General features: G+C 39.4%; 4 protein-coding genes and 1 long non-coding RNA gene across 7 annotated transcripts in view; 2 read left to right on the top strand and 3 right to left on the bottom strand.

Moving 5' to 3' along the window:
• Nucleotides 1–184: 184 nt before the first annotated feature.
• LOC105672027 (prohormone-2) lies at nucleotides 185–10,286 on the bottom strand. 3 transcript variants are annotated; one of them, XM_012366689.2, is made up of 9 exons: nucleotides 10,054–10,286; nucleotides 7,935–8,052; nucleotides 7,719–7,817; nucleotides 7,494–7,626; nucleotides 6,710–6,934; nucleotides 3,158–3,265; nucleotides 2,990–3,072; nucleotides 2,651–2,907; nucleotides 185–2,542 (listed from the first exon to the last, which is right to left on the bottom strand). In XM_012366689.2, the coding sequence occupies exons 2-9, from the start codon at nucleotides 8,050–8,052 to the stop codon at nucleotides 2,459–2,461; spliced, it is 1,107 nt and encodes a 368-aa protein (XP_012222112.1). In that variant the 5' UTR covers nucleotides 10,054–10,286; the 3' UTR covers nucleotides 185–2,458. The 3 variants fall into 3 exon arrangements, with proteins under 3 accessions (XP_012222112.1, XP_012222115.1, XP_012222113.1); XM_012366692.2 differs by having other exon boundaries at nucleotides 2,651–2,889; nucleotides 2,999–3,072; nucleotides 10,054–10,284; XM_012366690.2 differs by having other exon boundaries at nucleotides 2,651–2,889; nucleotides 10,054–10,278.
• Nucleotides 10,287–15,841: 5,555 nt separating this feature from the next.
• LOC137001273 (uncharacterized) lies at nucleotides 15,842–17,259 on the bottom strand. The gene is made up of 3 exons (XR_010891346.1): nucleotides 17,049–17,259; nucleotides 16,490–16,796; nucleotides 15,842–16,249 (listed from the first exon to the last, which is right to left on the bottom strand). It is a non-coding gene; the product is annotated as an uncharacterized lncRNA (long non-coding RNA).
• A 2-nt stretch (nucleotides 17,260–17,261) lies between these two features.
• Nucleotides 17,262–18,674, top strand: Hou (GID complex subunit 8 homolog protein Houki). The gene is made up of 3 exons (XM_012366693.2): nucleotides 17,262–17,709; nucleotides 17,792–18,186; nucleotides 18,250–18,674. Exons 1-3 carry the CDS (start codon nucleotides 17,583–17,585, stop codon nucleotides 18,424–18,426), a joined length of 699 nt encoding a protein of 232 aa, XP_012222116.1. The 5' UTR covers nucleotides 17,262–17,582; the 3' UTR covers nucleotides 18,427–18,674.
• A 279-nt stretch (nucleotides 18,675–18,953) lies between these two features.
• Nucleotides 18,954–20,501, bottom strand: Nup35 (Nucleoporin 35kDa). Its single transcript, XM_012366563.2, has 3 exons — nucleotides 20,341–20,501; nucleotides 19,974–20,084; nucleotides 18,954–19,903 (listed from the first exon to the last, which is right to left on the bottom strand). The coding sequence occupies exons 2-3, from the start codon at nucleotides 20,082–20,084 to the stop codon at nucleotides 19,049–19,051; spliced, it is 966 nt and encodes a 321-aa protein (XP_012221986.2). The 5' UTR covers nucleotides 20,341–20,501; the 3' UTR covers nucleotides 18,954–19,048.
• Nucleotides 20,502–21,388: 887 nt separating this feature from the next.
• Nucleotides 21,389–22,353, top strand: part of LOC105672015 (uncharacterized) — a 177,037-nt gene continuing 176,072 nt past the window's right edge. The window contains exons 1-2 of the mRNA XM_067358572.1: nucleotides 21,389–21,908; nucleotides 22,030–22,261. The gene's annotated coding sequence lies outside the window, so the exon portion shown is untranslated. The remainder of the gene's footprint in view (nucleotides 21,909–22,029; nucleotides 22,262–22,353) is intronic.

The following is a 22,353-nucleotide window of genomic DNA, read 5'->3' as shown; positions in this document are numbered from 1 at the left end:
GTTCCAACATTTATAAATATTCATATTCAGTATATTTTAAATAATTTAAATAAATTGAAATTTTCAATATAAAATTAAAAAAAAATTAATTTTCAATTTCCTATTTGCAAGTAAAAAAACAGAATCTTGCAGTGCAATTTAATTAATAATTAAATTTTTGTAAAGGATTTTATGCTCCTCAAAAGAAGATAAACAGCATTTTTATTTTAGACATCTTGGACAGTGTATATTATTTTTAATTTTCACAATTCTTTGTAGATAAAATTAACCATCGCTAAAATCTGTGATTGAAAAATAATTGAAGCTGATCGTTATAAAAAGAAGAGTCGTTCTCTCGTTCAATCTTAATAATAACAATGTAATACAATACATTGGCGCACAGTATTATTAATAGCAGGAAGATACGCAGAATGTGTGTAAATGGGAAAAATTACGCGTGTGGGGAAAAAATTATGCGTATATACGGCATGCTGCTGCCTTTTCTGCGACACGTAACAAAAATACACACCTTCAGCAAACTTGCTTTGAACATTGATCGTGCGTTGTTGCAAGATTATATGAGAAGAGTAAAGCTAATTGGCTGATTCTCTCTCATTTACAATAATATTTACCGCCCGTCTGATATAACATTAATTGCACATAGCGAATACTGAATGTTCCTGATGAAACTTATGTTACTACGGCTAAACCTAAAACTACGTCGAACAATAAGACAAATTGTACAAAACAAAATTACAAATGGTTTTTCGTCGAGTAATCGAGTATTCTATTTCACTGAGAATGTTCCGGTTTTCTATTTAACTTCAACAGAGTTTTAAACGAGTTAAGAATATTTTAATGAAAGATTGAATATTTATTTAAAAAGTTTCGAAAGGAGGTGTGACGTTTAATTAAACTTTAACTAAAAGAAAATCAGTTCTATTACTTCAGAAATTACAAGTACAAATTAATGTAAGGGAGATACTCTGTATCGACGAATAAAAGTACAAGTGTGTTGTTTGTACAGACGCGTGTAATGAATTTAACTATATTAATTAATTCTATAGAGATGTTCAGTCTCCTCGGAGTGTTGAATATGGAAGGCCGTGTTGGTTCGAAGAAAACCTCGCGAGGACTCCTTCGGTATATTATTTGCTCACTAAATTCGTTTCCGAACGTTCTCTTGTTTTTCTATGCGGACATCAATGGAGTACAGAATATCAATGAGTGACAAGACGATGGTTCGACTCGAGGTTCGGTTAGTTAACGTTTAGCTCGTACTTCTCCAGTTAACGATGTAAACATATGTAATTTTTTGACACTCTGCATTTGGCGCAGTCATCAAAGTTTGCAGGGACATTTTTTAACATTCTAATGCGGTTTCTTAGTCCATATCGTGGATACATATATAGAACTGACGATAAAATTTATCTCGCGCAATAAATCTTGTTCGATTTCTCTACGTTTTCTCCTTTTTACACATATACATTAAAACATATCTCGCCTTCGTTTTCTCTGATTCTCCGATTTCTCTCATCTTACCCGTCTAATATTATCTAGTAGACGAATAGACCTATGTCTAGTCTCATGCTAATTCATGAACAAAACTATATCGCTTTATATGTATATATATATAATATATATTATATCAGTCACGAAGTCGTCGAAATCAAGCCTGAGGGTAATTTGATTCGATACTACGATTGTTTAATGATTCAGTCGTAGCGTCATTACGGGCGCGTCGCCCGTATTACACGCAAAAGGAGCTTAAAATTGTAACATTACCATTAAGCGAATAAGTAACAAGAGCGCGCTGAAGCTTTTTGTAATTAGGAGTCCTATTAATTTTCAACTTTTTGTAATTTGTTATCCGTGGTTTTTTTATCGAATTAAAAATTCAACCAAACTAATCCATTCCTCGATGAATTTAACAACGCATTTAAACAGCGCAGGAAATTATTCTGGATTGAGTCATAGACTCTGATATGTTTTGCTCACCGTTTCGTAAAATTCTTGAACAATAAAACTCTCAATCGCACTTGATTTCGTCGCCGCGAAATTTTTGTTACGAGATAAAATGTATCTGAAATACGAATTTTTTTACGCTTCGCATATGTTCCGAGATACTTCGACAGGAGAGTTCGGGTCGAGGAAAATTGTTTTTTTTTTCTTTTTTTTTAAGAATCGACGCCTCTCGGTTCTTCAGCGCGGCTCTTGCGAGGAAAGCTTCTCTCTGTGAGCACCTTGTTTCTTAGAACGAGAAAATCTGTGTTGTCGCTTTTGCGCTTGCTGCTTTTTTTGCCTCCTGCGAGAAAAAGGGAGAATAGTTGAAGAGGAGCGACAACGAGGGTCGTTCGTCAAAAGAGCGCAGACTCCTGGAAACGTCAACCGCTGATTTTCCTTTTCTTCGATACATTTTCCATCAGAAATTTTTCTCATTTCCTCGCGTACCTCTAGCCAGCTTCACGTCGTGAATTATTTAATAGATCAGGCGATGAGGGTACTGATAACTTCGCGGTTGCGAGCTCAGTTGCAGTTCAGCAGCGGAGAAAGGATCATAGCTCTGGAAATAAAAAGATGTTTTTTTATATTTTACAGTTTCCGATTTTAATTTGCTTTTATTTACATTAACTTTTCCTTGGAATTTACTGAAAGATCGTATTTAACTCACCTGCGCTCGCTTTTTAGCCACCATAAACCTTTTTTCCTGAGGGTAGTAGGCACGTTGAGGATAAACAAAGTCGTACTGCGAGTTACCGTATTGTGCGGCGCTTCCGTATTGCTGATCCAGCTGGTTTCCGTACTGCTCGTAATAGCTGGGCGGGTGGGTGCGGACTATTCCGATGTCGGAGGGTGACAACGTGTCGTAGTGCCGCGAGGGATAGACCGGTGCGTCTAGCCATGGAAAAACTAAAAGTAAAGCAAAAACTTATTTTATATTTTTAATAAGAAAGAGTTAAGATGTTTATATCCATCTATTTTTATTTTGATGTAAATCGTCAAAACAAACCGTTTCTACCGTTTTCCTCATCCAGGTAACCGCTGTCATCTACCATATTCTCGTACTCCTCGGTAGCGTACTTGTGCCAGTTCCTGTTTATCGCGTAAAAATAGAATCAGCATCAAGTATTCTATTAATAGAAAGCATGAAGTGTTTGAAAAAAAAAAAAATCGTTACCCATTGCGCCGCTCGTTCTCCAATAATGATAGCAAAGCGAGTACATCCTCGGGATCGATGTCTAAGGGCAGTTCTCGCTTGTATCGCAATTCCTGGTAAAACGGAATGCTGAAAATTTAAATAAAATGCTTTTATTGCTAACAATGTCGCAGCCCAAAATAAAAAAACAAGAAAAAATGTCAAGAGTATATGTAATCTAATGCAATACTAAAAATTTATAGGTTTTTTTTCGTACAACAATTCAATATTTCATCCGCAGATCGTATGTCGCGATAATGCTAAATATGTCACGGAGGAACGACGATTTAATCGCGCGACTACAAAAATTGCTATCGTTTCCCCGCTGATGCTCGTCGACGCTCGACGAGAAATCGATGCCTCACAATCTCGTTTCGGAATCGCTCGTGAATTCATTATTCCCGCTGTTCGCGCGATGTCTACATTCTAAGATTGATCGATGCTTATCCGTGACGTAAAGCGACCGGCGACAATCGCCGACGACATGTTCCTATATCGCGGCGCGACATTGTTCCGCGGCACGAGCGGCTTTATCTCGCTGCCGCGAACTGTCCTCTTTGTGTACACAAGCCTCGCGATAGCTGTATCGAAACTCGTGCCCGAGTACAATAACGAATACGCGGACAATACCGCGGGCACAATACGCTCCTCGAATCGCAAAACATGATTGTCCCCTGCTGTCAATTGACGAAGCGTCGTCCTACACATCTGATATTACGCATGCAGCAATAGAATCGTCGACGTTTCGCCCACGAGAGATTATTAATGTTATCAGTTGATCGATTGGCGAAAAGTTTGTAGGATACTTTCATTCAACTTTTCGGTCATTTATCAGCACGTAGTAAGAGTCCGTATTCACACGGACGCCGATAACGCCAGCCGATCCGCCGGGCTGACTATACGCTTGATCTTTCTACTGCGACGCGCAAACAGTGGCTCTCTTGGAATTTTTGTTATAAATAATGAATTATATTTAACATTTAATTGTAAACTTCGTAAACTGGAGAAGTTTAAAATGTATTATAATAATTTTAGTTTAAAATGTATTATAATAATTCTCTTCTCTTTGAATACTTTCATTTAAGTTACAGAATGTTTATCACAAAGAAAAGTTTGAAAGAAATAACACAATTCTCAAGTATGTTATATAACAAGAATTGAAGAGTTTTATCTCTTCGGAATTAATTTTTTGAAGTGTTATTTAGAACTGTTCCAATTTATTTTGTTGTGTCGATGTTCTGCTTATTGATTCGCATTCGATGGAACATTTTCATTCAAATCCTCGAACGAGCGCGGGACTGTTGTTTAATCAACGGATTATAATGCGTCAACGGCGGAGGCTTGCGCCGCTGCCGGAAATATCGTCGATAAACTCGCCGAGCGCCGCTCGTCAGCTGATTGGTTGGAGATACGCCAAACAATCAAGCTCTGACCTAGTTTCCGCTTTTCCGGCTCCATTCAGCTTTTCGTGGGCCCGCTCCGGCGGATACACGACCACCACCACCACCGTCTACGTCACGCGTATCGAGCGATTTGTGCACTGCACCAAATTCTTCTCGGTGTAAGTACGCGGCCACGTCTGTGTGAACACGATGCACAGAGGCGGATACAGCGTCCGCTTAACACCATCCCTGTGCTTTCGCTTTACGCTAGAATTATCATCCTCTGCGAGGATGCGGGGGCCGAGAGGCGGGGACGCGAGGACGCGGGTCGTTAAATCGCGAGAACAATAACGACTTTATTCTATCCAGAGCGGGATTCTAATTGTGTAAAGGCTGCGCTGAAATCTCTGACCTTAATTCTAGTTCTACTTTAGGTTTCAATTTGGGACTCTCCTCTTTTCTCGGATCACGAGGAACTGAAAGTGAAAAGCTCCGCGCGCGCGAGTTATAAATTATTAAACAACGTAGTCTTTAATTAAACTCACTCCAAGCGAATTTCTCGGAATTTTAACTAAATTTAATACGATAATGAGAGTGAGCGGTAAATTATAACGCAAGTATTGATTAAACGAATTGATGCGAGGATTGTTAATTGTTGAGCGAAATTTATACGAGGCCCGATAAAAGGGCAAGATGTTTAGACACAATTTCCAACAGCGTCGCATGTAACGCGTGCTTTCTTCATGAAAATATATTCAAAACGCTTTTACCGGCTTCCGAGTGCTTCCATTATCACGGGCGCCGGCCGATGCAAGGATAATGCGTTATGTAATCGCGTTTAGCATAATGGGAGCGCAGCGTGCGCTCTTGGAGTTATAAGAGTTTCATCGAGGAAAAATTAATCGCCCCGTCGCCTCTCCCGCTCGGGTGACCCGTGACATTTTGCGGCCGGTCAGGCGATGCATTCTTGTAGAATTTTTCGCGTAAAAATAAAACGGGCCGCCGCGATGTGGCGACGGCCGACTTCGAAGCGATAATAATGTCCGCTCGATGAAAGTTCCCCTCCCGCGTGTTTAATTTTAAACATCGGCCTTAGGCAATTCCGTGCGAAGCGGCGGCTCTTACGGGTCCGATATCGAGCGCTCGTGTGTTCACGCGATTTCCTGAAATTAGATTCGGCTCCCGATAAATCCACGCTGCATTTTCCGAGGGAGTGTATTTTTATCTCGCGACGCACGATCGTCAAACGGAATGTCGCGTTGTCGTGAAATCGCATTGTAAAAATGTGTCAAGGATATAATAAGCTTATCAATTAAATCGCATATTCTACTAGCGTCAGATCGTTTCCGTTCCTTGCTATTTACTGCACTCGACGATTCGCTTCAGCAAGCGAATATCGAGACATCGATCGGTTCGCGAAGGTGACATCAACGCCTTAGTGCGAAAGTTTCGTTCGGCTACGCCTATCGAACATACGCTATCGATATGATTTTCGGTGACGACAGCCTTTCTGTGCAAGTGGTTCGATACGACTTCGGTCGTCAAGTCGACCGCCGCCGTCCCTGCGCCTGAGGGCAACGCCCTCGCGAGCCCTCTCATCCCCATTCAGAAGAAACGGCGGAGGAAAAGAGAGATGCCTGGTAGGCGGAAAGGGTGGAAAGGGCGAGCCACCCACGCGCCGACCCGATCCACTCTTTACGTAAGAGTCCCCGTTGCACCCGCTGAATCAAACTTAATATCGCAGTCTCGCGATATTAAGAACGCTCGAGCGCATATTGCAATTTAAAATATTAAACGAAAGAGATGAAATATCACGGAGTCACTATGATATTTATTGCGCGCCCTCGATTCCTCCGATGTTTCATCATCGACGATGATCTAATATTGGCTGCTTCGAAGCCAATCTTCTCGCAGATCGAGTTCTGAATAAATGACGTTTCGCAATTTTTCTTTTTGATTATATAAATGTGATTTTAAAAGGCGCGGGGCGAGATGAATGCAATAAAATCATTGCGGGAACTCGTTTCTGCTGTCCTCGCCTATCGCGGTTTTCATTTCACGGCAATTTCTGACGACGGGTTGTTCCCGGGTGGTATCGATCATCGCGGGTTATCGATTTCGGAATTAGGAGAAGTAGGACGCGGCCACTTACCTCCTCTTAACTTGAGCCTGCACTGGTTGCTGAGTAGGCAGGAGGCTGCCGGGTAGGTGTTTCGGCTGGAACGAGCTGGTCGGCGGTTGCTGCGTGGTGCTCGACCGTGCGGTTGCTGTGGACTTGTCCGATCGTTTGCGCCGATCCCCGCCCGTGTAATACATCGGCGTGTCCCAGACGCGTGGCACATCCTCCTCGAAATCGTTCATAAGAACCTTACCGTAGCTAGAACATCAACATTTCGCTCATTGCCCGTCGATCTTAACGATCGAATTCAGAAAAAAATTATCTACTGGGTCGTGTTGTAAGTAATTTCGGATTTTTTAAATAAATCTGTCTACTTTTTTTCAGTCGAGCAATTTGATTAAAATGTAAATTAAAAATTCGTTTGTCGGAAATGTAAACAAGTTCTGATTTTTTCACGTTGCGCAAAAGAGTGCTTAAAAACAACACCATTTAATGGAAAACATGTTGCACAGCTTGTATTAAAAGTATTAAATGTTAAAATATAAAATTGTGCAAATCAAACAGTAGCGTGACGAATAATTCTACAGTAATAAAAAAACTAATAGAAAAAAGATTTATTACCAAAGCGCAGATGTTAAAAAATTTATTACAAATCAACAATAGAATAATAATAATGCAGAAACGTTTCAGCTCAATAGTTATTGAGTTATTCGTGTAGTAAGCTATATGAAACATTGATTTCGTCCATCGTTCCAATCGATATATGATACAAAATATATTTTAAACAATTAATTTTCACGCCAAGAACTGGACTTACTCGTAATTTCTGTCATACGGCGAATATGTTTCGTGTTCGTATACGGAATTGCTGGGTGATTTCGACTTGGACGATTTATCATCCTCGGCGAGGGCCGCTTTTAAACCTCCCAATCCCGACGAAGCAAGTGTTCCTACACGTAATTACGCAGATGCGTTTTAGAGTTATATTCATACTTAATATCTTGACTCTAAAGCAGCGTTTTATTCGTAAGAATATACTCACGTTTCTCCGCGTTCGACGTAAGAGGTTCGGCAGCGGCAGCGCTGTTAGCCTGTCGACTTTGCTGATTGCCGAATATCAGCATCTCCTGCGCTCGTTTTGCTAAAAGTGTTGAGAAGACGCGAATCGACGGTGTTAAAAAATTGAAAGATAAATCGAACAGTTTACGATAATTTCAACGCCAATGCGATCATTTTTTACGTTTCGAGCGAGCCTTACATTTCGGTTTCATGGCCTGATCCGCTTTCTTCAGGTCCTCCATCAGGCTCGTAGGCAGGCACATGCCTATCGAGACTAGCGAGAACAGCAGCAACAGCCACGCCCAGTTGTACGTCATCTGCGACAGAGTTGCGGAATTTTTTATTGCCGATGCGTTCCCAACGGACAACAAAAATCGTTTCGAGGATCAAAAGTTCTGCGATATGTTACTTCTTTTTTTTTGGTTCGCGTGCGGTTTCTGCGTATCGAAGCCGGCCGGGTCAGCGCGTGGGAGAAACTTAAATGTCACATATGATGCGAAATGTCAGAAGTCTATTTCCAGGGTGCGTAAAAAATTGAGCGAGGGCAGTAAGGGCACTCGATAAGGGCGCGCGCGTTCGTATCGTGTATTTGCGGTTACGTAAAAATTGCGGTTACATCGGACTTTTATAATCGGGTGATGCTCAATTACTCAGTATGACGCCAGACTTCAGCTGACGACTTGTCGCGACTTCACAATCCAACGCGGTTTACTTTCCTCGGTCTGTGACGTTATCGTATGACGTAGGCGCGAGAGTTCACAGCTGCTACGTCACATACATGTAACTTGAAAGAGAGTTCTTTATCGAACTTCTTTTTATCGCGTGACGTACAGTCTTATATACATAAGGAAAAACGCGTCAAACGAATTCCGCGTACAGAGATATTCCACGAGAAACGAGCAATATCGTCAGTAAAATTGCACAGTATTTTTTCGAAATTGAAACTTTGATTTTGCATAACGTTGAAACCGTAATTCATACCACCGAATATTTTTCCAACTTATTTATATTCGAGACCAACAAGAGCTGGGAACTCCGTAATGCGGAACAACAAGTTTCCGCGCGCGCTGCACGATCGAGTTACGCCTTAATTGCTCTCAATTGGCTTCCCATTAGCAAATTACGCGGAACCCTCTGACGGAAAGTTAAACCTCGCGTTCGCTTAATTACGTGAATTCCGACGGTGATGCTGGGAGAGCGCTGTACGCCGCGGCGAGCGTAAACGGGCGGTGCTGCGAAATGTCAGAGTTCAGAATTGTGTACGGAATATGTATTTGCGCAACTGCGTATTTGCAGTGCTGCGACAACCCCCGCCGGTTATTGTAGTCCCCGTAGTTTCTCATTGCAAATGATTCGTGCGTTCGCGAGATCCGCGAGGGTTTAATCGGATTTGATAGACGGTACTGAAAAGCATTATCACCTTTGACATTTCGGATTTTTCAGCGAGCTTTTCGCAAATAAATGCCATTTAATCTCATCCTGTGTAATCTGATCGACGCTTCACTCGCCGGATGTTAAAATTTGTTGAAAATCTTTCTCTCCGGCGACATAACATAAAAGTTGAAATAATACTAACGAAGCGCAGAGGGAGTAATTATCGCTGCAATTAATCGCCCTCGTTATTATTGAGGCGAGAGTAACGTTTTCAATTAAATGATCAGTGGATTAAACGCTTGAGATATATTTCCGCTATTGACGTTTGCCTACATTTGTTGTCCGAAATAAACGGCGAAGTTTGACAATTAAAGCGAGCGACGTGTAGTAACGTCAAACCGGATATAGTAGACCTAGAAATCGTACACTTGTTGCGTCTGCAAATACTATAGTCGTTTATCGGCGTACGCAAGCCGCACGGCTAGACGAGTTTGCAATTAAAAGTGCATTTTACAAGCGAGCACTGACAAGTTTCAATGTATCTTTCAGACAAATATTTCAGTCCTAATTAACTCTAATTTTAATAACATTAAATGAATAAAGGGCATTGTTACTCGAAAGAAAGTTGGTGAAAGTGCAGAGTTGAATTAAATCCCGCAATCCGAAATCTTCCGAGACAAAACTGTGTCACCGTTCGAACATTTAACATTGCTTAACGAAATGGAATTTAATTTCGGACAACTACCTGTATGAATGCGCCAAGGGCGGTCTACTGCGCGTTTGATAACAAGCAACGGAACGCGCATCTCACAAACGCGCATCCGTTTGCAATTACATCCATCGCCAGTTGCTCGAATCTGATAATCTGCTTTTATTCGAACAATCGGCCGGAATAATTAGAAACAAAAACTCGCGCGGAGCGACATGTACGATCGTTCACGTACCTTTAGCAACGCGGCGATCGTCGGATCGTTATTCAATCTGGATGCAAGGACACTCGTCTCCTTCTCTCGCCTTCTCTCCTCGTTGATCCTTGGCTCGATCCCTCCGCTGATTACAAACTGGAGAACGGACACGTCCTAGCGGATCCGCCGGCTCGGGGTGGAATGAATGTCGGGGCTCGGCAGGACGAGTAGAAAAGCGGGTACGGTCGATCAACCAACCCCCACCCGCCTGGTGAACGAGCGTTCCCCATCTCTCTCGACTCGCGGTGGTGAGCACCCTACGACGCCGTTGGCTGCGCGCGCGTTGCGTTCTATCACCCACAGACATTATCTGCATGTGTGTGTGTGTGTGTGTATGCGTGTGTGTGCGCTCCCGCACACACGATCCCGTCGTGATATAAGAGGCGTCTGCCCACGCAATGACCCAACTGCGTCTTCCCGAGCAATCCTGGCCTTCTACGTGGCGTCGTGAGGATCGTTTGCGTGGGGATTATGTTGTTATTTTCCTGTCGAAAGCCTGTCAGCCGGCGTTATCGAAGCCGACACGGGGCTTGCCTCACGTCTAGCGACACTGCTGTCGATTTCCAAGTCACAATATGACGCGGAGTCTGCGAAATATCAAATAACATATGGTATCAAATAATAAAGTTTTGATAAAAACAATTTATAACGGGTCAAGATAATGCTGAATTTTTTGCGACATTATTGAATTCCGTGCTAAGAATGTTCTTCATGTATGAGATAACGCAGGAACGTCTGCAGAAATCGTCCTTGTATAATATCATATTTCTGTAATGGCATTTTTCCGCAGTGAAAGGGCACAGGTCTGTTTACACGCTCCAGCCAGCCCTTGAATGAAATACAACACAGCTGTATCACACACACACACACACATTCACACTTGGCTCGCTCCTGAAAAGAATGCAGCCTTCACTCTAACAGGATCGAGAAGGAAGTGTGCAATTATTTATGACTTCCACCAATCTATCTACGTAACGCAGCTTTTATTTATAAATTCCCTTGTGAATTTATAAAGGTGGCTTTTTTTATGCGGGAATAATTTTATATTTAAGTCCTTAATCTGGCGTTAAAATCCAGTGTAAAAGAACCGTTTCGCACGCCAACAACCGCTGTTGTTGGCATGCTTTATGTAAAACATTAAGCTTGAACTCCCCGAAGAATTAATAGTAAGTTAAAGCACTTCACCGGCGACATAGCAACTCTCTTGCGTCATATATGACGGCTGTGACGACGTTACCTGCTCACTATTAATTTTAATGTTACCGCTACGCAAACGTCATAGGGGTAGTTTTCTTTGGCATTTGAAACGGTGACGTTACAGCGAATACGGTAAGTACACTCGAGTGGTAGAGACGCGGGTATTTTCAGCCGGAGAACGCGCCGCTCTATCTATCTTCCCAATCAATCTTCACTTCTCAAATACTTATTTTCACGATATAAATGTTCCAATAAATTCGGACAAAAGAGGTGAAATTGGCACGGCTATTAAAAGCACTGGACTATAAAAGTGAGCGTACGTGATGGAGTGAGTGTAAAACTTCAATAGAAACTCAAACAGCCTATGCGCAAAACAGCAACGTTTCCACGTTTATTCTAGATTCTTTTTAAAAAATAAAATAAAACATGCAAAAATACAAGACTAAAAAATACAAAGAGTATACAAAAAATAGGATTAAATTAAAAGAAAAAATAATATTTGCGTTAAAATTATCGAATTTCTCTAACATGTGCGCTCTGATTCGTATTGGTCTTCGTTACTATATTGTATATTCCAATATTTATTATTTATTACGATTCTTTTTAAATTTCTATCTACGAATTATAAATATAATTTATATACAAATATAATTATGGATGAAAAAAACAATTCAATAATCTCTCTTGCTTGAATTTTTTAATGTTAGGATTATGTTAACGTCTCAGGTTCTTAGGACTTAAATAAATTGTATTCTACCGCGTTAAAAAAAAACAAATTATATGTATATCCTTTGATATATGCGGCTTTAGGCTGAAAAATTCAACAATAAATACGATCTCGCGACGGAGTCAGCGTAGATTTCAGCGTCGTACTTCTCGAAGGCCAAAAGGAGAAGAGTTTCTCTCTGGCCTTCATACGCCCCTCGTTCTGAATTCATCCCCAATCACCTAGCTTTAGCCCCCGCAACAGGCCGCACGCCTACGCGAGGACGTTACGCCTACGCGCGAGTTTTCCACTCCCTTCCCTCCCCTCGTACGTATCTAGAATCGCAGAGTACCGGCGGTTCGGAGGGTATACTTTTTTCCGTCCAAACCGAAGCTCGACATCCTCCGCATTGTAGCGTCGAGTAATGGTTTTTATGACGCAAATGCGACAACAATAACTATGAAAGTAGGATGATTCCAATAATCCATTGTTAAGAGGTTTTTTTACTTTTTACTCTCGTAAAGTTTGCAATGTATAATTTGTCGAGGTTTTACTGAAATAACAAAATACGAAATTCTCTTCCGTGGTTTGTGAGAGGTTTCGACATTTTTATTTCTACTAGCTTCACCTGCAGAGCACTATCTTCGGATGATTTCGAAACTAAGCGAATGTCTGTCATTCTCGCGAAGAGTCGCTACGTGAGTATGGTTTAGGAATCCCCGGTGGAAAAATAGTCTTCGAATAGGAGGGGATTCTTGAAAGACTCCTGGGGGTGGCGTCGCTGCACTTAAAGTAATATCACGTCCGATAACATCAACGGACGAGCACTCGTATAGCTGTGAAGGGACCTCCTTGACGGGTGAAACGTAAGTTGACAGCGGTGGCTATAGACGCGCGAACTATTTTCGCACATGTGCCAAATAATAATGTTTATCTTGAAGAAATATTATTTTAACGCCTAGTTTATTCTTGCAAGCGAAACAAGTCCACCCGCGTCGAACGATCCATGTACGGGACAAATTTAGGAACGAAATTCTATTTCTAGTCCCCTGTGGCTCTTTCGTATTCCTCGAATCAATCGTCTGTGTATGACATACGAAAATACATACGACACACCACCCCGAAATCTACCATGAATTATAGAAAGTCCAAACGAGCTTTACGTTTTGTTTCTGACAGCTGATATCGAACAGTAATACGAGGCGATGAAAATAAACCAAATATAAAAACGAATTAATTAGTAAAACGCGACGAAAAAGACGGCCGGGCGTTAAAATTAAAATCGCCTCCGTTCTCGAACTCGCTGGTCGCAATTTATTGCGGGCCATCGATCGTCATCGACGCGAACGACAGGCACGATGAATACAAATGACCGGCGACTATTTCCAGCCGTATCTCCGAGCATGTAAGTGTGCACGATTATACCGATTTCCCCGAGCAATCTCGAAATGACGACGATCGGAATATGGGCTCGTCTACGTAACGAGTGGTCGCGCCGTTTTATCGGGCCAGCCGTATGCCGGCTGACTTGTTCTTTACTTCGCTCCTTCGGCGCGAGGATGGTTGCGACACTTCTCTCGGTGCATCCGCCCTCGCGCAGTAATTGACCTATTTTCGTTAGCGTCGTCGTCGTCGTCGTCGTCGTCGTCGTCGTCGTTGCAAGCTGCTGCAGCACGCTTGCGCAAATTAGTTAGTATGCGTACACAACACGAGGAGGACAGGTGCAGTCGGCGCTTCCGGTAAATTACGGAAGTCCGCATCTGCGGTGTTACAATCGCGATAAATTAATACACGTGTTCTCTCCAATTTCTTCCCTTTCGATGGAATGTAATTAAGCGAGAGAATATTATCTCGGAAGCAAATTAAGAAAATCTATCCCTTAATAGAGAAGCTCCAATCAACGGAGATGACTCAAAGTTAATGCTAAAGCGCCTTGTATATCAAATAGTCGTATATTTTTTATCATTGTTACATTATTTCTCGTAAGGTACGATTGTGTCTAGATAGTTTCAATGCATAATTAGATTTAAATCTTTGTGAATAGATTGAGAAAATAATGTGAAAGCGATTGTGAAACAAGAATAAAAATAATATAGAAAAAGGATATCTTAATTTAAAAATTACAAATTATATTTCAGTTTTAAATATTGAACAATAATATCAACTAACAAAATAAATGTTAATTAAATTTTTCATTATGAAAAATTGATTAAATTTATTATTCATTCAGAGAAAGTTCGCAATATATTTTTCTCTCGAAAATTAATTAAATTTGATGCCTTTAAAGATGAGATTCCATATTTTTCGCGTCTCTCGCCATTTACACTATATTATTACTAAATGTACTCGCGTAGCAACCTTAATCTGAAAACATTAATGAATTTTCTCTCTCTGTCTTTCTTTCTCTTTGTCTCTCGTGTATAAATAATGCGCCTCGAGAATCTTATCGCTACCATCTGCTCGGGCGATGATTTACGAGCAACGTTACTTTCGCATTCACATCGGTTCGCTCTTCTTCTTTCAGCTGGAAATAGCAACTGATTATATTCGCGATACGCTACCGTTCATAAGTTGGAAACGTAAACAAACTGACGGTGTGGAAAATATTGTCAATGGAAAAGGATTGATTTAATGCAAATTGACCGCGTGCACAAGAATATTAATAGAGTATAAAAAAATACATATTAAAATAGTGCAGTATTTCAGAGATTATAAAAAAATATATAGAAAACTTTATAAATACGTCCTCTCATAAATATGTAAGCGTTTATGCACAGATGCTAAATAGTTAAACATATAAAAAAACTAATGAATATATAAATGCTCCTTGTAATTCTTTCACCCTTAAATTTCTCTCTCTCAGTGACATTTATTTTCTGTCAAGTTTTTTTTCTACGCAAAAATCTCTCCTCATCCTCATTTTTATCACTTACATCGCCCTCGTTCTCGTGTCTGGCCGACACACAAGATCGACTTTCGTAAACTTGACTGACGTCAAGTGCTAAAGTCCGATGGAAAAAAGAAAATAGCACGCGATATTGGCCAAGTTTCCAATTTACACCACACCAACGCCTTTGCCATTGGGAAAAGCGGAGCTTTTCGCTAGATTTTCGCTGGTCGATCCAGGCTTGGCCCGAGTAATCGGCGAGGGTTTCGTAAAATCGCGTAAGTCCTTGTCGAGTATCGCGCGTTGTCTCCCCCCGTAGGCCGGCTCCCATTGACGTCAGTCTTTCAGTTTGCGAAGTGGCGAATCCCCGTGGCACGGTCGGCTAAAGAGAGAACAACGATGGAGGGGCGAACGGTCGCCCTCATCCCTCTCTCAACCCTTGCTCGCCCCTTTTAGAGGGAGGGGTGAGAATACAGTGACGTCACACGACCCGCATCTCATACCGCCTCGAGAGATCTATTTGTTCGCGTTATCTATGAGCAGATTAAAAGAGCGCTTGTTGATGTCGACGGGGTGTCATAAGCCGGACGACACGTGTAAGTTATTTTATGACACTCGTTCAACCTGCTCGAACGTAGCATTAAAAGTAGATACTGTCACGTTTCCATAGATTACGATAAATGCACGAAACGCAAAAGTTATAAACAATGCTTCCACTTTTATGAAATGATAAATTGCTGAAGAAATAAAAAATAAAATAAAATGCATATATAATTCTAACATAAATGCTGGATTAATGTTGTAGATATTTAACTAAAGTAGAAATATCGCGTACATCTCTTGTGGAAAGAATTTCGAACGATTGTGTTGCAAAAACGGAAAGAGATATAATATTACGCAACTCTTGAACTCGTATATTACAATAGAGAATTATATAATTATTTTTTCAAATAATCGTTAAAGTAACATAAGTACAATAGTATTCAGTCATTAAGGAGATAGATAATAGTATGATGCTTTTAATTTATATATGAGCTCAGTTGTAAAATTAGTTGATACATTTGCGAATTAGATGTGTGATTGAGTGTTTTAACAATCGACCTGGCATTCTCGCTACGACCCTGCACAACGTAAAATGTAACGAGTTCGTGGAAGAGGGGTGGTCCCGAAGGAACGGATCGATGTTCCCGCTGCGTACTAAAGGACGCCTGTTGATATGAAACAGGAGCAGTTTCATTCATGAAAACGGCAAACGGCATGGGTCCTTGCGTCATCGAGGACACGCCGACGTTATTTCGATGCAAATGCAATTTTTATTGGCCTTGCCGGAATGCAAATTCGTGCGCATTTGTATTAGTTTTTGCAACGAAGTATATCACTATTTCCTAAATAAAATATCTCTATATATATATATATATATATATTGCATTTTCAATTTCTAGAAAAATTCTACTAAAATCTTGCCAGTGAGACTGAATAGAAAAATAAATTTTCTAGCTATGTCGTTATTTCGCATCAGACATTATTCCCAGATAACCGAGTTTGTTAAAAGCAGATTTCATGAGATCACATCTGTTGGAGGCTATCAATAAAAAAATCCGACAAAATTGGCAGAAAGGACTTACCGTTTTCCAAGTTGTTGACGAAATTCTGGTAGAAATCCAGCGAAATTAGCAATCATAACGTGACGGCAGGAAATGAACAGATCATCAGATGTAGATAAACTCAAAATGAATTCTGCGTGGGCTGGATGTCCCAATAAAAACATATTGTTCTCTTGTCAACATTTGACAACTATTTGAGCTGAGGTTAGTTATAGACACCACATGTCATCTAGCGGCAGCTTGCTACACTTAATAATCACTTGAAGATAACTGTCCATTCGAAGGTAACTGTCCATTTGAAGGTAACCGTCCATTAACTTTTTTCTCGCTAACAAAAAAGAAATAAATAAATATATGATAAAAACTTGAGCAACTCAAATATAATAGTACGCTTATGAAATACTAAAAAGATATAATGCATTTGTCACTATATAATCCTCAATCGAGTCTTTTTTCTTATCTAATGTGTGCGATGCATGCGCAACAGAAAATTTTGAAAGTATTTTTTATTGTTAGAATTGTAGACAATGATATAGACGAGGGAAATGTATATTTTTCAACAAAATGAACAGTTTGTTACCTTGGATCGATTTTGCATTGATATGTTTAGACAGCATGATTATTAGCATAATTATTTCTCCTCATTCATTTTCTTGCAATAGGTCCGCGTACACAATCGTAACTAGGTTATACATACTAATCAAACGCAAGCATTCTAGAGAGTTTCAATTTAATACTCAAATATGATTGGTCGGTTTTACGTATATCTATTCTATAGTCGATTCGTTCATACTACTGAAATTCTGCTTACCTTTACCTGCTGAGATTTAGAAACGCGCACTGTTACATTCTTATTCGTCTGTTAAATACCAACCGATTATTTAAAATATTTTTTTCGCCGTTACATTGACTTTTATTTCTCTTTACTTCAGTAACCTAAGGCTCTCTTGAGAATTGTTCCTAGGCAGTGACAATTCTTCTTGTTTTGATTGTGCTTCCGTGTTGCGAACTGATCAGCTGTTACACTTCAGAGCAGCTTCGAAATCTTTCAACGAATTTGGATAATGCTATAAATATTTGTAATTGTGGAAATCGTAAAGCTGAATACTCCACAATGAGCTTTGAGGAAGAAGCGGATCGCGTACCTTCATCCAAGGATAAGTGGGTGGCAAAATTGGAGGAGAACTCCTACATGCAAAAAACGTCAATGAATAACCTGATCATGAATTATTTGGTGACAGGTGATTAATTCTAGCTTCAGTCATTCAGTTTATTTGTTTTCTTAAGGGAAATGTCTAAATAATTAAATGTTTTATTATACAGAAGGATTTAAGGAAGCTGCTGAGAAGTTTCAACAGGAGGCAGGAGTAGGTCCAACAGTAGAGTTGAGTTCTCTAGATGATAGGATTCGTATTCGGGATGCTATACAGAATGGTCGTATTCAGGAAGCTACAGACTTGGTGAATCAGTTGCATCCCGAATTATTGGACAACGACAGATATCTGTACTTCCATTTGCAACAGTTACACCTGATTGAATTGATACGCACAGGTAGAGTCGAGGAAGCGCTCCAGTTCGCACAAGATCAACTGAGTGAAGCTGGAGAATCCGATGATAATATACTATGCGAACTAGAACGTACCTTGGCACTGTTGGCTTTTGATGAACCACACAAGAGTCCCTTCAGTGATCTTTTGCACCCGACACACAGACAAAAAGTGAGTAATAATTTTTATTTTGTTAAATTAATTTCCCAATTTTCAATTTTTATACTATTGCAGATTGCAAGCGAGTTAAACGCTGCTATATTGAAGATGGAGCATAGAGAATCGACTAGTCCACGATTGAATAATCTGCTGAAGATGATACTATGGGCACAAGATGAATTAGACAAGAAAAAGGTGAAATATCCTAAGATGACTGATTTAGGCAGTGCTACAATCGAAAATCCAAAATAATTTTTGTAGACAAAAAAGACTGGAATTGTATCTTAATTTTATTTATAAAAAATATGAAATTTATTCCAAAATGTAATTGAGTGCAGATTGCTGTTTGTGTATTAGGAAATTAGGTCTAAATTTTAATCTTATATATCACAATTTAGAGGGTAGATATTAACGTAATTAACATAATATTATAATAAAAATTGTAATAACATATTGTTATAATATATTGATGTAAGAAATATAAGAGACTTATTATAATATTTCTGATTTATTTCCTGAAATTTACTATTAATATAGGAAGAGTAGATATTTTCAAATTTTGTACACAATTAATAACATTATTTGTTTATATATATATATAACATTCACGAGAAGACATTTAGTTTCACATTGGTACACATGTATGTCTTTGACTTTTAGCCATTCTGTGCAATTGTAAAGATGCGTACAAATGTAACATGTCATAAAATATTGTATTAATGTATTTCAAAAAAAGTAATAATGTCTACAGACACCTTACAAAGTATCAAGAAATAATATTGAATGATTTTAGCATTTCTTTTTTAATTTCTTTTTTATACTACATATTCATGCTCAAACAATGTAACATTCAACGTATTAATCAGTAAAATAGCTACCAACCAAATACATATTCCATTGCTTTTGAAACCAAACCGGTCGCTTTTTGTGGAACATTTTCTGGTAATTGCGCGGTTTGTGGACTAAAATGTTGATTGTAACCCGCTGCCAGCGATCTTATTTTTCGTCGTTTCGATATGGGTGATACATTAAATGGGGATTGACTTGTCCTGGCAATTGACGAGAGCGATCTCATGCTACCATTTAATTTAGAGCGATTCTCTTTATCTGAGCCTAACACAACCCCCTCATCTGTACACGGTATAACACCAATCATAATCGAACCAGAAACGATACTACCATTGCATGCAAGAGCTCTTTGTGCTTCTTGTTCTGACGCGCACTTTAAATGTATCCAATTGCTCTGAGGCTGTGGAGGCTGGTGTTTATCTACTATGCGAACTCTGCTGGAGATATGAGATAGAACGACATTCACATCAGTGGGTAAGAAGCCGAAAACAGTTACCCATTGCAGCAAGCCTTGAGATTCGCTTGTGTTCAAGTTTATCGAACTGTCCGGAAACAACAGCGAGGTGTTTACAGCACTCATCATAAGCTTGGATTGATTTGTAGATACAGGAGTCATAGGCGGATTTGTAATTGATGTATATGGTGATGACACTTGAGAGATTTCTAGAGTATCAAATAACCCACGCGTTGGAGGTCCACCTGCGTGATTCTTTGTGCTCATTTGTGGTGTGCTAGGAGTCGTAGTGTTTCCAAATACTGCCTTTTGACGATTAGACCGATAATCTGGAGTTCCATAAGAAATTGGTGACATCAGACTTGTATTGGTGATGTTCAAATGACGTGGATTATCTTGAGAGTTTATTACAATGCCTTTTGGTGGCTAAAAGTGAAGAGAATGTTAACAATACAATATTGCACATTTTCAAATCTAAAAAAGATTATATTCTTACAGTATTAGTGTCACCCAAGAGAAAACTAGGTAAATAAGCTGAAGAGCTTCCTGGACTACCAGGACTTTGGATAGGACTACTCAAAGGTGATCCTAGAGTCATGGGCTCCATCTAATAAAACGATAATTTATAAATAACAGAATATTTTGAGAATAATAATGTTAATAACGTTAATTTCTATTGTAGAAAATTAACATATAATTATCTGTTTATGCAAAACGCTGTAAAAAATTGGCTTTAGGATGACTTTTTTTAGGTTATTTTTAGGTTAAAATCACAAATTTGTATAATAGTTGTCTAACGTCACATTTAAAATACTTGAATTGAATTACATTCAAATTATTTAAGCTATTGAAAAATTCTTTACCTTTAAAGCAACTTTAAAACCGCCACAATAACTAATGTACTGTTATCAAATTATTCATGAATATTTAAAAAACGTTTGCACTTTTAAAACTAAGTGACTCTGAAAGTCGTCAAGATGAGGAACCAATCAAATGCTAAATATCCATGAGGCTAATTCATATGTATTTCATAAAAAGGTCCTTTTATGAAAAATTCCTATTGGGTGCATCCAGGACATCCAGTACTACAAGCGCTCACTGAGCGGCTAAGTAGCAGTCGAATGTGATTGGTGGATTCAAAGGTAAAAACCAATCACATGTGTAATTTCATTCTAAATACTTTGGCGAAACGCAGTTGGCACAACTGAAAGTCGTATTTCCGGAAGAGATTTCGAAGAGAGTGTGTATCACTTGATGTCGGACGAAAATGACGAAAAATGTGAGATTATTAATATGAATTAAACAATGAACGACTTCTAACGAGAAAGGATTCGCCTCTCTTCATTAGGTAAATATTAGATTTAAGATTGGAAAGAGAACTTGCGCTGCGTAATATAGAAATTGTAGTGCGCCGAGCTGTACCTGAATTGCTCAATATGGCGTACTTTGCGGACGAGTCTAAATAAGTATACACGATTTGCGTCGTCGCGCAAGAAATAATGCGGAAATGAGATCGGTACAAATTAAACAATGGATGATTTCTAACGAAAAGGATTCGCTCTTTTAATGGCAAGTGTTAGATTTATGATCGCGAGTCTGTTGCTATTTAGTTTTGTTTATTTCTTCAATATTTGAGGCGAAAGAGAGTTGTGCTGCGTAATGCAAAATTCGAAGCGCGCCAAATGGCGCCACTGTAGCTCGTGATGACTGGCTAGTTTTGCGGTGGAGTTCGAATAGTGCTTGCGCGTTGTCGTGCGGAAAATATCGTGAAAAATGAAAATATCGGTGCGAAATTGCGTGATCGGTGACTTTGCGAGAAAGAATTCGTTCTCAAATGAATGTGAGAGCTCGGTTTGAAGACTTTCCATGGTTACATTCTTCAAAGGAAAGATAACCAATATTTCTTTTTAGCGGGAAGAGTGGTGAAAGGCGGGAGAAGGAAGACATTTCCCGGGCTTTTTATTAACCGCCATTTTATCGTTAATAATATCGTAGCTGAACGAGAACAACTTGCCACCCTTCATTTAGCAACTGTTAGATTTAAACTCGAAAGCTTGTTGTCATTCCTTGAAAGTTTGATATGTGAGATGAGACTTGATGGGAAGCGAGATGGCAGATTATAATAATGCTGCAAAATTTGAAGGTTGCTGAACTGAAACGTATGTGACTTTGCAAGAAGAGATTTGTCTTCTGTGGCCGTATTCCTTAGAAAAAAGGTAACTAATGCCCAAAGAATTAGAGTAAGGAAAAAACTTTATAATTTGATGATTAATTGTTATTTTGTCATCAATAATGTCAGGATCCCTTGAATAGGACAAGTTTGCTACTTTTCATCAAACACTTGTTAGATTCAAGCTTGAAGACCTACTATGACATTATTCTTCAAAAGTTTGATACATGATAATGGCAAAAATAAAGGAAATGAATTATAGTAAGTGTGTAATGCAAAACCTGAATGAAGGTGAAATAAAGATATGGCTACAGATAAAGAGATTACAGGAGGGAAAGGAATTTTCTAGATTAATTTTTAATTGTTATTTTGTTTTTGATAGTGTCATCAATTCTGGAAATAAATATTTGCAAAAAGCATAACATTGAGGGATCAGGCAGCTTCGAGGGATCAGGTAGCATTGAGAGACCAGACAACATTAAGGAATCAGGTAGCATCGAGGGAGCAGGTAACATCGAGGGATCAGAAGATGAGCATGAGAGATTGAGTAGCAGCTAACAGATGCAATTAACAGATCATCAGAACGAGTGACAGGAGAATTATCAATGAAAAGGGTGAGTTATTAATTTTTTGTTTTCTTTAGCCTTGCTGATTCTTCAAATATGACAAGCGTTTGTTGACGAGACAATATATTACAAAATATTGC

The sequence above is a fragment of the Linepithema humile genome, chromosome 1 (genome assembly GCF_040581485.1).
Source record: "Linepithema humile isolate Giens D197 chromosome 1, Lhum_UNIL_v1.0, whole genome shotgun sequence".
In the NCBI taxonomy this organism is placed as follows: domain Eukaryota; kingdom Metazoa; phylum Arthropoda; class Insecta; order Hymenoptera; family Formicidae; genus Linepithema; species Linepithema humile.
The sequence above is the reverse complement of the archived record's forward strand: the minus strand, read 5'-3'. Positions and strand labels throughout refer to the sequence as shown.

Coding starts and splice junctions, on each gene's coding strand:
- LOC105672027 (XM_012366689.2), bottom strand. CDS start 8,052: ATGACGTACAACTGGGCGTGGCTGTTGCTGCTGTTCTCGCTAGTCTCG. Junction 7,627..7,718: donor TACGTCGAACGCGGAGAAAC/GTGAGTATATTC, acceptor AATTACGTGTAG/GAACACTTGCTTCGTCGGGA. Junction 6,935..7,493: donor CCGTATGACAGAAATTACGA/GTAAGTCCAGTT, acceptor TTGATGTTCTAG/CTACGGTAAGGTTCTTATGA.
- Hou (XM_012366693.2), top strand. CDS start 17,583: ATGAGCTTTGAGGAAGAAGCGGATCGCGTACCTTCATCCAAGGATAAG. Junction 17,710..17,791: donor CATGAATTATTTGGTGACAG/GTGATTAATTCT, acceptor TTTATTATACAG/AAGGATTTAAGGAAGCTGCT. Junction 18,187..18,249: donor ACCCGACACACAGACAAAAA/GTGAGTAATAAT, acceptor ATACTATTGCAG/ATTGCAAGCGAGTTAAACGC.
- Nup35 (XM_012366563.2), bottom strand. CDS start 20,084: ATGGAGCCCATGACTCTAGGATCACCTTTGAGTAGTCCTATCCAAAGT. Junction 19,904..19,973: donor TCTTGGGTGACACTAATACT/GTAAGAATATAA, acceptor CTTCACTTTTAG/CCACCAAAAGGCATTGTAAT.